Below are 16,336 nucleotides of genomic sequence, written 5' to 3' on the forward strand. Positions count from 1 at the left end.
TATGTAATGAAGGAGTTAGAAAAAAAAAATAATGAGTGCACATAAAAAGGCATGTGCACAGGTTAAGTAATTACTGCAATTTTGGAGCAGTCTTTTCTGTGCAGTTTTGCTACAAAAACTGAACAATTTCCTAGATCCAGTACAGTGAATGAGGTTTCTGAACTCTCATGCACACGTTGCCTACTTTTTCCTTGCAGATTTGAAGCAGGTTCACACCTGCTGATTGTCAATTCTTTCAGCGTTTTTACAGCCTTTTTCAATCATTGAAATGCATGGGGAAAAATAGAAAGCAAAAAACAGGGCGAAAACGCCAAGAGACACAGCCTGGTGCAGAAATACTTAACATTTGTGCATAACCTAAAAGTGTTTAACGTATATACTCGAGTATAAGTCGAGAATTTCAGCCCATTATTTTAGGCTGAAATTGCCCCTCTCAGCTTATACTTGAGTCATTCCCAGGGGTCGACAGGGGAGGGGGAGCGGCAGTGGTCTAGTCATACTCACCTGCTCCTGGCGCGGTCCCTGCACGTCCCTGGTTCGGCGCCGGCAGCTTCTTCCTGTGTTGAGCGGTCAACATGGTACCGCTCATTACAGTAATGAATATGGACCAGACTCCACTCCCATAGGGGTGGAGCCGCATATTCATTACTGTAATGAGCAGTACCATGTGACCGCTCAACACAAGAAGAAGCTGCCGGCGCCGAACCAGGGACGTGCAGGGACAGTGCCAGGAGAAGGTGAGTATAACGGGGGCATTGCGCGATATTCACCTCTCCGCGTTCCACCGCCGGGCTCCGTCTTCCGCGTCCTCTGCAGTAACGCTCAGGTCAGAGGGCGCGATGAAGCAATTAGTGTGCGCCGCCCTCTGCCTGAACTTCAGTGCAGAGGATGCGGAAGACACAGTGGCGCCCGGCGGTGGAACGGGGAAAGGTGACTATAGCAAGTGCCGGGGGGCCTAATCGACGAGAGTCGAGTATGTGATTTTTAATTTTTTTTTAATTTTTTTTTTAATCGCAGCAACAGCATATGGGGCAAATGTCTGTATGGAGCATCTTATGGGGCCATAATCAGCATTTGTGCAGCATTGTATGGGGCAAATGTCTGTATGGAGCATCTTATGGGGCCATAATCAGCATTTGTGAAAGATTATATGGGACAAATGTCTGTATGGAGCATCTTATGGGGTCATAATTAACATTTGTGCAGCATTATATGGGGCATATTTTAATATCTTATGGGGCCCATCATGAACTGTATGGAGCATTATATGGAGATCCTGATTCAATATGGATATTCAAAAACACTTAACCTACTGATGTCTCAATTAATTTTACTTTTATTGGTATCTATTTTTATTTTTAACATTTACCCGTAGCTGCTGCATTTTCCACCCTAGGCTTATACTCGAGTCAGTAAGTTTTCCCAGTTTTTTGTGGCAAAAATAGGGGTCTCTGCTTATACTCGGGTCGGCTTATACTCGAGTATATACGGTAATCTGTGAATTTTCTGCTTCTTGAAATTATTATCCTGCCCCGTACCTGGTCTTGTCATATTTGTGTCACATATGAACAAGAGTAACAAGAGTTGGAGGACCCGTTACCAGGTGATCATTTACCAGTTTTTGCTCTTACTTTATCCCTGCTGCTCCCCTGAATATAGTTTTCAAACCTCTGGAACTGTATGGCATAGAAATTAAAATGGAATATTCAGAGGAGCAGCAGGAATAAAATAAAAGCAAAATCTGTCCACTTTTGATATGGTGACAGATCCTCCTTAAAAAAAACCATCCTACCCTTCTTCTGAACCTACAGATGCGCTCTGCAGCCAGGAATCTGTGTGGAATTTCAGCTCTATTTCTACATATTTGGTAATAAACAGAACAATAATTTCCTCATTCGTGGTAAAAGACTTTAAGGCTGTGTTCACACATAGTGGACACATCCATGACAAAAACCGCACTATTTGCAGTGATTTTTTTTTAAATCGCAGCCACACGCAAGGGGACTAAGTTGGCAACCTTGGGGGCCTCAGTGGATCCCTGTATGCCATGACAACCAATCGGCACCAAGCGATCCTGATCCGCTCAGTACACTGGCACCTCACTGTGATATACATACACCTTATACATCAGAAAGGTATTAACAATAATGTTGCCTCCGTTTCATACCTGATTAATTTTTCTGCACAGTATCGGGAGGAGAGAAGCTTTCCACTTTGGAGTGACTTTTTCCCCAGCGTTCAGAATCAGACTCCATGCCTAGGATGTAAAATATTGGGTGAATAATTTCAAGACCATTCAATTTATAAAAGGGAAGATGACAGATCACGTGTACACCTGTTATGGCATCTCACAGGAAAAATAACATTCTAATATGAGCCAAAAATAAATGTTCTGCACAAATAATCTCTGATGCTCACATGGACAGCACACTAACTAAAAACAGGGCTGTCTCGCACTTTTCTCTTGCCTGCTTTTTATTATTATTATAAGCACCATTTCTTCCATGGCACTTTACATGTGAAAAGGGGTATACATACCAAAAAACAAGTACAATAATCATGAACAATGCAAGTCACCGACTGGTACAGGAGGAGAGAGGACCCTGCCCGCGAGGGCTCACAATCTACAAGGGATGGGTGAGGATACCGTAGGTGAGGATAGAGCTGGTCGTGCAGCGGTATGGTGGAATGATGGTTACTGCAGGTTGTAGGCTTGTCAGAAGAGGTAGGTCTCCAGGTTCCTTTTGAAGGTTCCCATGGTAGGCAACAGTATGATATCTTGGGGTAGATAGTTCCACAGTAGAGGGGGATCTACGGGAGAAATCTAGTATGGGATTGTGGGAAAAGGAGATAAGAGGGGAGTAGAGAAGGAGATCGATCTTGTGAGCCTCAGAAGTTGCGTGCAGGTACAGTTGAAACCAGAAGTTTACATACACTATATAAAAAGACACCTATGCACGTTTTTCTCAATAACTGACATGAAATCAGAATAAAAAACCTTTCCCGTTTTAGGTCAATTAGGATTACGAAAATTATTAATATTTGCCAAATGCGAGAATAATGAGAGAGAGAGAGAGAATGTGTTAAGGCATTTTTATTACTTACTACAAAGTCAAAAGTTTACATACATTTCATTAGTATTTGGGTCACTTGGGTCAAACGTTTGGGATATCCTTCCACAAGCTTCTCACAATAGTTGGTCGGAATTTGGGCCCATTCCTCCTGTCAAAACTGGTGTAACTGATCCAGGTTTGTAGGTCGCGTTGCTCACACCAGCCTTTTCAGCTTTGCCCATAAATTTTCAATAGGATTAAAATAAGGGCTTTGTGATGGCCACACCAAAACATTGACTTTGTTATCCTTATGCCACTTTGTTACTATTGTAGCAGCATGCTTCGGGTCATTGTCCATTTGGAATACCCATTTCCGCCCAAGTTTTAACTTCCAGGATGATGTCTTGGGATGTTGCATCAGTATTGCCACATAATCTTCTTTTCTCATGATGCCATCTATTTTGTGATGTGCACCAATCCCTCCTGCAGCAAAAAAAAAAAAACCACAATATGAAGGTGCCACCACCGTGTTTCACAGTTGGGATGGTGTTTAGGCTTCCAAGCTTCTCCCTTTTTCCTCCAAACGTAACGATGGTCATTATGCCCAAAAGGTTCAATTTTAGTTTCATCAGACCACAGGACATGTCTCCAAACATTAAGGTCTTTGTTCCTGTGTGCATTTGCAAACATTAATCTGGCTTTTTTCTTTTTCTTTTGGAGTTCTGGCTTCTTCCTGGCAGAGTGGCCTTTCAGCCCATGTTGATGCAATACTTGATTCACTGTGGATATTAATACAATCTTACCAGCTTCCATCATCATCTTCACAAGGTCTTTTGCTTTTGTCCTTGGGTTGATATGCACATGTCGAACCCAAGCACGTTCATCTCTGGGACACAGAACCCGTCTCCTTCCTGAGCGGTATGATGGCTGGACATTCCCATCTTGTTTGTACTTGCGTATAATTGTTTGTACAGATGAACAATGCACTTTCAGGTATCTTGAAATTGTACCCAAGGATGAGCCAGACATGTGCCAGTCCACAATTCTCTTCCTGATATCTTGGCTGATTTCCTGAGACTTTCCCACGATGCTACACAAATAAGCAGTGTGTTTCAGGTGTGTATTAACCCTTTCATGACCGGGGGATTTTTCGTTTTTCCGTGTTCGTTTTTCGCTCCCCTCCTTCCCAGAGCCATAACTTTTTTATTTTTCCGTCAATTTGGCCATGTGAGGGCTTATTTTTTGCGGGACGAGTTGTACTTTTGAACGACACCATTGGTTTTAGCATGTCGTGTACTAGAAAACGGGGAAAAAATTCCAAGTGCGGTGAAATTGCAAAAAAAGTGCAATCCCACATTGGTTTTTTGTTTGGCTTTTTTGCTAGGTTCACTAAATGCTAAAAATGACCTGCCATTATGATTCTCCAGGTCATTACGAGTTCATAGACACCTAACATGACTAGGTTATTTTTTATCTAAGTGGTGAAAAAAAATTCCAAACTTTGCTAAAAAAAAAAAAAAAAAAAAAAAAAAAAAAATTGCGCCATTTTCCGATACTCGTAGCGTCTCCATTTTTCGTGATCTGGGGTCGGTTGAGGGCTTATTTTTTGCGTGCCGAGATGACGTTTTTAATGATAGCATTTCGGTGCAGATACGTTCTTTTGATCGCCCGTTATTGCATTTTAATGCAATGTCGCGGCGACCAAAAAAACGTAATTCTGGCGTTTCGAGTTTTTTTCCCGCTACGCTGTTTAGCGATCAGGTTAATACTTTTTTTTATTTGATAGATCGGGCAATTCTGAGCGCGGCGATACCAAATATGCGTAGATTTGATATTTTTTTTATTGATTTATTTTGATTGGGGCGAAAGGGGGGTGATTTAAACTTTTATGTTTTTTTTACTTTTTTCACATTTTTTTAAACTTTTGCCATGCTTCAATAGCCTCCATGGGAGGCTAGAAGCAGGCACAGCACGATCGGCTCTGCTACATAGCAGCGATCTGCTGATCGCTGCTATGTAGCAGAATTGCACGTGTGCTGTGAGCGCCGACCACAGGGTGGCGCTCACAGCGACGGGCAATCAGTAACCATAGAGGTCTCAAGGACCTCTATGGCTACAATGGAGACGCATCGCCGACCCCCGGACATGTGACGGGGGTCGGCGATGACGTCATTTCCGGCCGCCCGGCCGGAAGCGGTAGTTAAATGCCGCTGTCTGCGTTTGACAGCGGCATTTAACTAGTTAATAGGTGCGGGCAGATCGCGATTCTGCCCGCGCCTATTACGGGCACATGTCAGCTGTTCAAAACAGCTGACATGTCCCGGCTTTGGTGCGGGCTCACCGCGGAGCCCTGCATCAAAGCAGGGGAGCCGGCATCGGACGGTATAGTACGTCCGATGCCGGTAAGGGGTTAAAATACATCTACAGGTGTGATTCTAATTAACTCAAATGTTGCCAAAAAAATACTATCAGACGCTTCCAAACACATGAAATCATCATAATATGGGCAGTGCAGAATTTTTTAAAGGCATAATAATAATAATAATTTTTATTTATATAGCGCCAACATATTCTGCAGCGCTTTACAAATTATAGAGGGGACTTGTACAGACAATAGACATTACAGCATAACAGAAATACAGTTCAAAACAGATACCAGGAGGAGTGAGGGCCCTGCTCGCAAGCTTACAAACTATGGGGAAAAGGGGAGACACGAGAGGTGGATGGTAACAATTGCTTTAGTTATTCGGACCAGCTATAGTGTAAGGCTCGGGTGTTCATGTAAAGCTGCATGAACCAGTATGTAGCAGTACAGACACAGAGGGCTAATACTGCATAAAGTGTATGAGAACATGATGCGAGGAACCTTTTTTTTTTTTTATTATAAATAGGCCACACAGGGATCGTTAGGTTAATGCATTGAGGCGGTAGGCATAGTAATCTTAGTGTATGTAAACGTCTGACTTTGCAGTATGTAAGTAAAAATGCCTTAAAACATTATCTCTCATTATTCCGGCATTTGGAGAATATGAATAATTATGGTAATGCTAATTGACCTAAAAGGGGAAAAGGTTTATTCTGATTTCATGTCAGATATTGAGAAAAACATGCAGATGTGTCTTTTTATATAGTGTATGTAAACTTCTGTAAATTCAACAGTAAGTACCAGGAGACTAGGCCACAAGTGTATGGAGGAGGCAGGTTGTCGCTGGCTTTGTATGCCAAAGTTACGATTTTGAACTCGAGTCTCTGGCAATGGGAAGTCAGTTAAGAGATTCACAGAGAGAAAAGGCCAGGGAATAGCGGGGGGGGAGGTGGATTACACAGGCGGCAAAGTTTAGGATAGATTGGAGGGGTATAAGATGGTTATATTGGAGGCCACAGAGCGGGAGGTTGCAGTAGTAGAGGCGGGAGATGATGAGGGCACGGACTGGGATTTTTGCAGATTCTTGGTTCATGCTACATCTACAAGCTCTGATTGTGTCAGAACTGCTGCACCCAGTAATCTACATGATACATCATTGGATTCAGCTTCTCTTTGCTAACATTATGATGTTCTCAAATAAGGTAGCAAAACCATCTGACAGATTTCCTTTATAAACAGGAAGCCAATTTATTTTTCAGGTTGTACCTTAATGCAAAAAAAGATAGGTGTACTGCATTAATTTGGCATTACTAAACTACTACTTGCAGCATGCCTTGACAACTTATGTGTTAGCATGATGAGAGTTGTAGATTAGTACAGCAAGTGATACAAAGAGAAGCAGCCCCGAAAATATTACTGAAAGCATCAGGGTTCTTTTTAAGTAATAACACCAATCAAAGCATCGACCTTGTGCAATAACCCTAAAGCACTTACCCCAGTATACCACTGCTAGAGAACATTATCATTCACAAATATTACTATCAGTCCCACTGATAGTACCGTAATACAGTCTATAAAACATCCTGAAAGGCTGCCTGGTGACACTTTTTTTTTTTTTTTTTTAAGAGTCAGATAATTACAGAATATGTGGCTTATGGAAAAAAGGTGTATTTTTGTACTGTTTTTTAATTACTTCTATTTAAAAATTATATTTTTATTGCTGAAATCTGAAAATAAATACCGTATTTTTCGGATTATAAGACGCACCCCAAATTTTGAGGGGAAAAAATAGGAAGACATTTTTATTTTTTATAAAATGGTGGTGCTTCTTATAATCCATGCGTCTTAGGCCTCTTTCAAACTTCCGTTTTTTACAATCAGTCACAATCCGTCCAAAATGTTGAAAAGACGGATCCTGTGCAGATTTTAAAAAACAGATGCACTGGATCCGTTTATTGGAAGGATTCGTAACGTTTTCCAAGCAATCTGTAGCATCGCTTGCAAAACTGATTGACAGGTTGGTCACACTTGTCAAACATAGTGTTTGACAAGTGTCGCCAACTTTTTACTATTGATGCTGCCTATGCAGCATCAATTTTAAAAAGATATAATGTTAAAAATAATTAAAAAAATAACAAATCTTGATATTCTCATCTTCCGGCATCCCTCGCAGCTTTTCCGATGCTCCCGTTCCCAGTAATGCCTTGCGAGAATGACCCGATGACGTAGCGGGCATCGGGAAGGCTGCGGGGTATGCCGGAAGGTGAGTACATTAAGATTTTTTTTTTTTTTTAATTACTTTTAACATTATATTTTTTTACTATTGATGCTGCATAGGCAGCATCAATAGTAAAAAGAGAGAGTGCGAGAGAGAATTTCCCTGACTGGAAATTCTTCAGCGCATGCTCAGTTTCAAAAGACGGCATACGTCGCTGGATTCCTGCTTTTGACAGTCAGCGACGGATCCTGTGTCCATAGGCTTCCATTATAGCCAATGAAGGACGGTGCAGGATCCGTCGCTGAGCGATTTTCCAACGTACAGAAAAAAAGTTCCTCTGTGCGTTGTCTCCGCCCGACAGACAGCAATTTTACGACAGTGCACGACAGATGAAACAGGAGGCCATCCGTCACAATCCATCACTAATACAAGTCTATGAGAAAAAAACGGATCCAGCAGAAACATATGCTGGATCCGTTTTTTTCACAAAACGACGCATTGTGACGGAAAAAGAAAGACCGAAGTGTGAAAGAGGCCTTATTGCTAACCGGGGGTGGTGGCTGCGGTGAAGCGAGGTCCCAGGGTCGCTGCTGGAGGAGGCACGAGTGGGGTGAGGCTGCAGACCGCAGGCTGGGACGAGGGGGTGTTCCAATGTGCGGCGCGCCGCTGCGAATGTCCGGTGCTTTGGGGTTGCCGGTGGTGCTGCGGAGGTGTCCGTCGGTGCTGTGGGGGCTCTGTCGAGATTTTGTGAAAGGCCAGGGCCCCAGCAGTTCCACTGTTTCCCATGTGGTGGACTCCGGGAAAATGGCCGCCGAGAGGGCGGGCACATGCGCATACGGAGATCTCGGTACATCAGGTTAATCGTGTCTATCTACTGAAGTCTGCAGTTTATACCGTGAAATCTGGTGACAGATCCGCTTTAAAATAAAATTATTTTTCCATATATTTTCTGATAGGACTCCTTTGACATTAAAAAAATAAGTTACCTGCATTTCAAGAGAAAATGTTTTTGTTCTGGTATGATAAAAAGTAAATTTTTGCCCATAGACATCTTCGAGCCACTTTATTGTTAGCGATGTAGTGTTGTCAAACACTCGCACTATTTCGGGCTGCAATGATTCTGTTTCATCACTTTCGTTCTAAGACAAAAAAAATGACAGAAAAACAAAAATAGTTTATCTGTTTAAATTGTGAAATTAAATAAGTGTCACTTGTACATCAAACATATTTTCAGCGTGTACTCACCGGTAAACCTGAGTATCGTAATAAAGTGAGGATGATCTCTGCAGACAGGGCTGCTAGCTTACAATAGACCTTTAGATATTCATTGGAAAGGACAGCATGGTGCAGGTCAAGGCCGGCTTTACAACACTTCTGAAATGACTCAACCTTTAATGGCCTACAAGTGGTCACAAAAAAATGACAATAAACATACAACAGTGGCCAAAAGTGTTGAGATTTTTGTTCAAGGAAGTAGGTTCACACACAACATTGCCTAAATATAGAATGATTTGTAAACCTCCTCCAAGAGACACTTCTCCCAACTATCCAGGAGTCATTTGGTGATGAAAAACGCGCTCTCTGGCATAATGGAGGTCATGTTACAAGGGCAAACGTGATCACTAAATGGCTTAATGAACAAAAAAAAAATTAAATTTTTTGGCCATGACCAGGAAACCCTCCATGAGAACCGGTGATTAGAGATGGGCGGACACCTGGGTGTTCGGGTTCGGCCAAACAGTTACAAAAAGTTTGGCTTCTGATCGGCGGTGAAATCATCACCGCTGATCATACAGCCGTGACCCCCACGCTGTTAAAAGACAGCAAAACCATGCAGCTGTGATCGGAGGTATATTGTTTACCTCTGGTCACTAGTGTCAGCTGCTGGGACAACAGGGAGAGAAGGAGCGGCTGATGGGATAGGGATAGTTCACCACAGGTTAAATTCACCGCAGTGAAATTCTCCCGTGAACGTCAGTGAATTCACCTCTGCACCGTGAGACTTTCTCACAGTGTTAGCGGGAATCTCACCAAGGTAACCACAGTTCAGCCCGGCTGGGTACGCAGCCTCCGTGACCGGATGTGACCTCGATGAGGTCACCGCTGGTCACTGAGGCTGCGCTCTCAGAAGTTCATTCACCAGTGGTTCTCAACCTGGACAGTCACATCTTGGCACCGTCCAGGTTGAAAACTATCTCCCAGACATGGACTGAACGAAGGACAGGTGATGGATATTATTGTTTTTTAGTTTATTACAGGAGACAAGGAATTCAGTAGAATTAGGCATTAGGCGAGTAAACCCATGTTTGTTATTTTTAAATAAAAAATTAAAAGTGTGTTTTGTTTTATTTCAAATAAGAGACTTTATTCTTGCTGTGTCTTTATTTAACATATAACTATAGGATTAGTAATGGATAGGTGTCTTACAGATGCCTCTCCACTAACCCATGGGCTTGATGTCACCTGACAATACAAAAGTGACATCAAGCCCACAAATATGAACCCCACTTGCCACCGCTACAGGGCAAGTGGGAAGAGCCGGGCAAAGCGCCAGAATTGGCGCATGTGAGGGTATGTTCCCACGGTTATCCACAGCGGCCAGATGTTACAGCATAGTGGATGGGATTTCATGAAATCCCATCTCCACTATGGTTTCAGGGACGCCTCCGGCTTCCTTGCGTAGATGCATATGCAGAGCGTCTTTACCGACAGCAACATGTCTATTTATCTTGTGGAAACGCTCAGTCTCGGGAAGATAAAGTCACCAGTACAATGAAATGGGACGCGGTGATTCCACACAGTTCAATGAACACATGTGGAATCACCTGCGTTCAAAAGCTGGCAGCGCTTTGGATGGAGCGGACATGTGCTGCGTCTAAAGGGAACATCTATTAGGGAACATACCCTAATAGATGCGCCTTTTCTGGGCGGCTGCGGGCTGCTATTTTTAGGCTGTGGGGCGGCCAATATCCGTGGCCCCTTACCAGCCTGAGAATACCAGCCCCCAGCAGTCTGCTTTAGCAAGGCTGGTTGTTAAAAATAGGGGGACCCCAGCCAGGTTTTTTTTTTTTTTTAATTATTTATTTAAATAATTAAAAAATATGGTGTGGGGGCCCCCTCTATTCGTTATAAACAGCCTTGAAGCTGACAGCTGAGGGTTGCAGCCCCCAGGTATGAGTTTTGCCTGGTTATCAAAAATACAGAGGAATCGAAGCCGGGTTTTTTAGCGGCAGCAGGCATCTGCTGAGGGGAGCAGTAGTCCCATCAGCTGACACCAGTGACTGGAGGTAAACTTTATACCTTCGATCACAGCTGCGTGCTCATGCTGTCTTTTGACAGCATTGGAACCGCGGTTCTCTGACCGGCAGGGATTATTTCACCGCAGATCAGAAGCAATGTTTGTCGCGCTGTCATGTGCAAGTGAACACCGGCTGTTCGGGGGACCGAATCCGAACAGTAACATGGATTTCCTGGTGGAGCCAGTGTTTTCTGTCTGTGCCCGAACAGTAGATGGTTGGTATGGACGCCGAACTTTACTGTTCGGGCTCGCCCATCTCTAATTATGAGAAAAGCTTACTTTATATCAATGCCAGATATGCCCCACTTACTTTCCTGGCTTTTCCATAATCTTTAGTATTTTTTGCAAAGTTTCATCAAGTTTCTGAAAGAAAAACACGAAACAAAAATAAGCATCAGCAGTGAGAAACACTCAAGGTCATAAGCATTATTTTCACATAGGCCGAGGTCACTCATGTCACAAAAGGATTTATCTAGTCCTCATTAACTTTCCTGGATGTAAAGTAACCTCATTCACACAAATCTTTCCACTGCAAATTTCAGGGAATTCTGCAGATTTTCAAGTCTGCAGCATGATTTTTATGCTTCATATGTTCATTCTTGTCTTTGCTCTTAGGCAATGCAAAGGGGAAATGTAAAGGAAATCCCCAAAGACCTTGCAAGAATCACATCCACAGTATCCGAATATAGCCAATTCGATCACCGTCATGACTTCATTCTATATTTTTATAACATGGTAATGATGATTGTGGTTTTTGTTTTATTTTAGTTTTATTACAGGAAAACAAGGGCTTCGGTGGAATTAGGCATTTAAATAAAAATGGATAACTGTCTTCTTTCAAATAAAGGACTATATTCTGGCTGTGTGTTTATCTATCAAACAACTATAGGATTAGTAATTGATAGGGGTCTTCTAGACGCCTCTCCATTACTAAGCCATGGGCTTTATGTCACCTGACAAAACAAAAGTGAAATCAAGCCCACAAATATGAACCCTACTTGCCACCGCTACAGGGCAAGTGGGAAGAGCCGGGCAAAGCGCCAGAATTGGCGCATGTGAGGGTATGTTCCCACGGTCATCCGCAGCGTCCAACCTGCAGCGGCCAGATGTTACAGCATAGTGGATGGGATTTCATGAAATCCCATCTCCACTATGCGTGCAGGGACGCCTCCGGCTTCCGTGTGTAGATGCGCATGCTGCGAGTCTTTACCGACAGCAGCATGTCTATTTATCTTACGGAAACGTTCAGTCTCGGGAAGATAAAGTCATCCGTACAATGTAATGGGACGCGGTGATTCCGCACAGTTCAATGAACACATGTGGAATCACCTGCGTTCAAAAGCCGGCAGCGCTTTGGACGGAGCGGACATGTGCTGCCTGTGTGTTTATCTATCAAACAACTATAGGATTAGTAATTGATAGGTGTCTTCTAGACGCCTCTCCATTACTAAGCCATGGGTTTTATGTCACCTGACAATACAAAGGTGACATCAACCCCACAAATATGAACCCCACTTGCCACTGCTACAGAGCAAGTGGGAAGAGCCGAGTAAAGCGACAGAATTGGCTGCGGGCTGCTATTTTTAGTTTGGGGGGTGGTCAGTATCCAAGGTCCCTTAGCAGCCTGAGAATGCCAGCCCCCAGCTGTCTGCTTTAGCAAAGCTGGTTGTCAAAAATGGGGGAGACACTGTTTTTTAATTATTTATTAAAAAAAAAAAAAAAAAACAGAATGGGAACCCCTCTATTCTTGATAACAAACCTTGCTAACGCTGACAGCTGAGGGTTGCAGCCCCCATGTGTGAGTTTTGCCTGGCTGATTATCAAAAAATAGAGGGGAGCCCACGCAGGCTTTTTTTTTTTTAATTATATTATTTATTTACAGAGCAGGAGCAGCTGATGAATAATCTCTTCCACAACTCCTGCTCTCACTGTTATTAGCGGCTGCAGGTGTCGGATGATGGGAGCGGTTGTCCCATCTGCCGACACCAGTGACCGGAGGTAAACTTTATACCTCCGATCACAGCTGAGCACTCATGCTGTCAAAAGACAGCGTGGGAACCGCAGCTCTCTGACCGGCAGGGATGATTTCACTGCCGATCAGAATCGGTGTTTGTCGCGCTGTTATGCACATGACAATGTGGCAAACACTGGATGTTTGGGCCCCCATTCACGTGAACGAGGTCCAAGTTTGGGTACGGTTCTGGGCCCCCAACTTTTTTAACTGTTTGGCAGGACCCGAACATCCAAGGGTCCGCCCATCTCTAGCCGAGGATAAAACATTTGCTGTAGTGTAGATACTCTGTGCTGGAGGTCTGTAGGCCAGAACAACAGAACTCCAGCACAGAGCGTCTAGTTCTGGGACTCCCGGTTATGGGATCTTTAACCTCACTTCCGTCCGGCAGAGCAGGAAGCAGCAGAATGCGGTGGGGGACGCATCTCTGGGGGCCCTGTGATTGCCATTACCAGCAACCACATAACCATAGCAACCATCATCCAATCTACTGTTCTGGGGTGTCGTGGATTTCTAACTGACCATCATTACCGAGATAAGTGATGAGGGGGCTGGAAGAGGTGAGGGCCTGTGCTGTGTGTGCCGTTTACCGCCATTAGAAATAGCGTCAGCCATGTTAATTTACATAAGAAACGCCATCTTGCAGCATAGTGCAGACTCCATTTCACCACTATTACTGTTGTGCATCCTTGTTAACCCCTATTTCTGCTTATTAATCCTGCCCTTTCCTAAAAGACAGGCACATGTGCCATCTTGTGGTCAGTTAGGCTAGATAACCCCTAATTGTCTGCAGGGCTAAAACGCTATCTATAATTCTATCGTCTGTCACTGCCCCCCTGATGGAGAACCCAAAAAATAAAAAAACAAGGTTAAGTAAAGGAAGTTTAACACAAGTTAAAAAATATCAAGACCATCAAAAGACACTGACGGCTGAAGAAAGATGAAGTCACTAAGCAGGTAAATTAAATAATTAGTTTTTGGTTTATTAAACAGTTATATATTACAATTATACATTTTTGCTATTTAATCTATAAATATCGCCAAAGTATGATTTTTTTTTCTCGAAGTGACACCACCCAAGTTATGCTTGGTTTTTACGGGAATTTTGACACACCAAGCTCAAAACGTTGCCCATCACTGGTGTCGGCCATGATAAAGTGTGGGTTCTCCTCTGGGGACAATTATACAGTGTGAAGGTTACTATGGGGGTCATTATACAGTGTTTTGAGGCAGCAATGGGGACATTATACTATATATAGGGGTGCTGCGGGGGTATCACACTGTGTATAGTGAAGCTGTGTGCCCACCATACTGTGTATAGGGGAGCTGTGGGGTCATTAAAGGGAACCTGTCATCCCCAATATCGAAGGTGAGCTAAGCCCACCGGCATCACGGGCTTATCTACAGCATTCTGTAATGCTATAGATAAGCCCCCGATGTATCCTGAAAGATGAGAAAAAGAGGTCAGATTATACTCACCCAGGGGAGGCCCCGCTGTGGTCCGGTCCGGGGCCTCCCATCTTCTTAAGAGGACGTCCTCTTCTGGTCTTCACGCTGCGGCGCAGGCGTACTTTATCTGCCCTGTTGAGAACAGAGCAAAGTACTGCAGTGCGCAGACGCCGGGAAAGATCAGAGAGGCCCAGCGCCTGTGCACTGCAGTACTTTGCTCTGCTCTCAACAGGGCAGACAAAGTACACCTGCGCTGGAGCCGCAGCGTGAAGACAAGAAGAGGACATGATCCTATGAAGATGGGAGGCCCCGGACCAGACCACGACGCCCATCGGATCGGACCGTCACCCAAGGGAGTATAATCTAACCTCTTTTTTTCATCTTTCAGGTTACATCGGGGGCTTATCTACAGCATTACAGAATGCTGTAGATAAGTCCCTGATGGCGGTGGGCTTAGCTCACCTTCGATTTTGGGGGTGACAGGTTCCCTTTAAGATATGTATAGAGAAGCTGTGAGCTCATCATACTGTGGGGGCTTTATATTAGGGGAGCTGTTGTCAAATTATAATATGTATTGAGCAGCTATGGGCCACCATACTGCGTATAGGGGAGCAGTTGGCGCATTATACTGTTCATAGAGGAGCCGCGGGGGCATTATTTTGTGTATAGTGGAGCTGTGGGCCCATCATACTATGTATAGGGCACCTGTGGACCCAACGTACTGTGAATAGGGGATCTGTGGGGTATTATACTGTGTATAGAGGAGCTTTGGGTCCATCATCATTGTTGCTCTAGGAACATTATTAAAATTTTAAGTGGACATTTAAGAACCATTATTGTTGTAGGGGTACTCAGAGTACTGTTGTCATCAAAGATGCACAGGGGACATTATTACTTTCTAGGGGCTAAATGTGGACACTATTTTCTAGGGCATTTGCACAGGACATTAATATTTTCTATTTACACAAAAAACACTGTGTGATCCGGAGAGAGGACAGAGCCATGCTGTTAACTCAAAAAAGGACTGAAGCGACGCAGAAGATGGCGATTGTTGAGTATATTCTCACACTTATACTACATTGCACTAACTTTTACATTGGATTAGACCCCTAAAAACAGTCATAACAGGTGTGCAAATTTGTCATGAGGGGATCATACATCATGGACCGCACTTTTATGAGCCAGAATGGAGATATACTCTTTGCAAGCAGCTATCATGGCAGACTCGAGTGTTCCTTCATTTGCATGACTGTCATTTCATTCCACATTCCCCCTACGGAAAATGCCTCGCTGGCCCCTGGCAAAATCAGAGGTTTGCTGGAGTGTGCCAGGATAGGTGCATAATGAAAGGGAGTATCTCAAAGTTGTCTAACGTTTTAATCACAGTGATTTTTACAAAGCCCAGAAACCCCTTTTTAATGGCTAAATCAATCTACAGAGGTAGCAAATGTCAACGTGATAATTAAGGCATTAGTATTCTGGTGATATTTTTAAATAGCTTATACTTTGTTAAATGCAGCATCATGGTATGCAACATGTTATGTACCAAGTTAACATTTGCTATATATGTAATAACAAAATTGATCATACAGTTGATTTGGAAATACGGAAGATACTGTAGTAATTCAGTTAGATTTGCAATATTCATAATATTAAATGATTTACTAACCTCACTGCTAAAATATCCACCACCAGCAATTTTGAAGTAACACGCTTTGAGAACTCCCACAATTTGTACTGGAAATTCATCTAGAAATTTTACCATCTGGTCAAGTGGTATCAAACATAGCCAAGACTGGATCACCATTGAGTGTGCCTGAAGTAAATACTTCTTCTTAACCATCTTTCCAAGAACATCGATGCTGCTTAATAAAGAAAAAGGATTTTATTCAAGGAGCTTCAGACTGGCGATTCATTCCTTTTTCTGTATATTATCATCCCT

At 43.3% G+C, this 16,336-nt stretch overlaps 1 protein-coding gene across 4 annotated transcripts in view; it reads right to left on the reverse strand.

The window, feature by feature from the left end:
• RNF213 (ring finger protein 213) overlaps positions 1 to 16,336 on the reverse strand; it is a 297,165-nt gene that overhangs the window by 171,575 nt on the left and 109,254 nt on the right. For 3 of the 4 annotated variants that reach the window (XM_069763592.1, XM_069763594.1, XM_069763591.1), the window contains exons 11-15: positions 16,064 to 16,259; positions 11,245 to 11,297; positions 8,882 to 9,035; positions 8,623 to 8,775; positions 2,168 to 2,257 (exon numbers count right to left, since the gene is read on the reverse strand). In XM_069763592.1, the coding sequence (XP_069619693.1) occupies positions 2,168 to 2,257; positions 8,623 to 8,775; positions 8,882 to 9,035; positions 11,245 to 11,297; positions 16,064 to 16,259 (646 nt within the window). The remainder of the gene's footprint in view (positions 1 to 2,167; positions 2,258 to 8,622; positions 8,776 to 8,881; positions 9,036 to 11,244; positions 11,298 to 16,063; positions 16,260 to 16,336) is intronic. The other variant, XM_069763593.1, reaches the window with a different exon arrangement.

This window comes from Ranitomeya imitator, chromosome 4, assembly GCF_032444005.1.
Source record: "Ranitomeya imitator isolate aRanImi1 chromosome 4, aRanImi1.pri, whole genome shotgun sequence".
NCBI classification, from domain to species: Eukaryota; Metazoa; Chordata; class Amphibia; order Anura; family Dendrobatidae; genus Ranitomeya; species Ranitomeya imitator.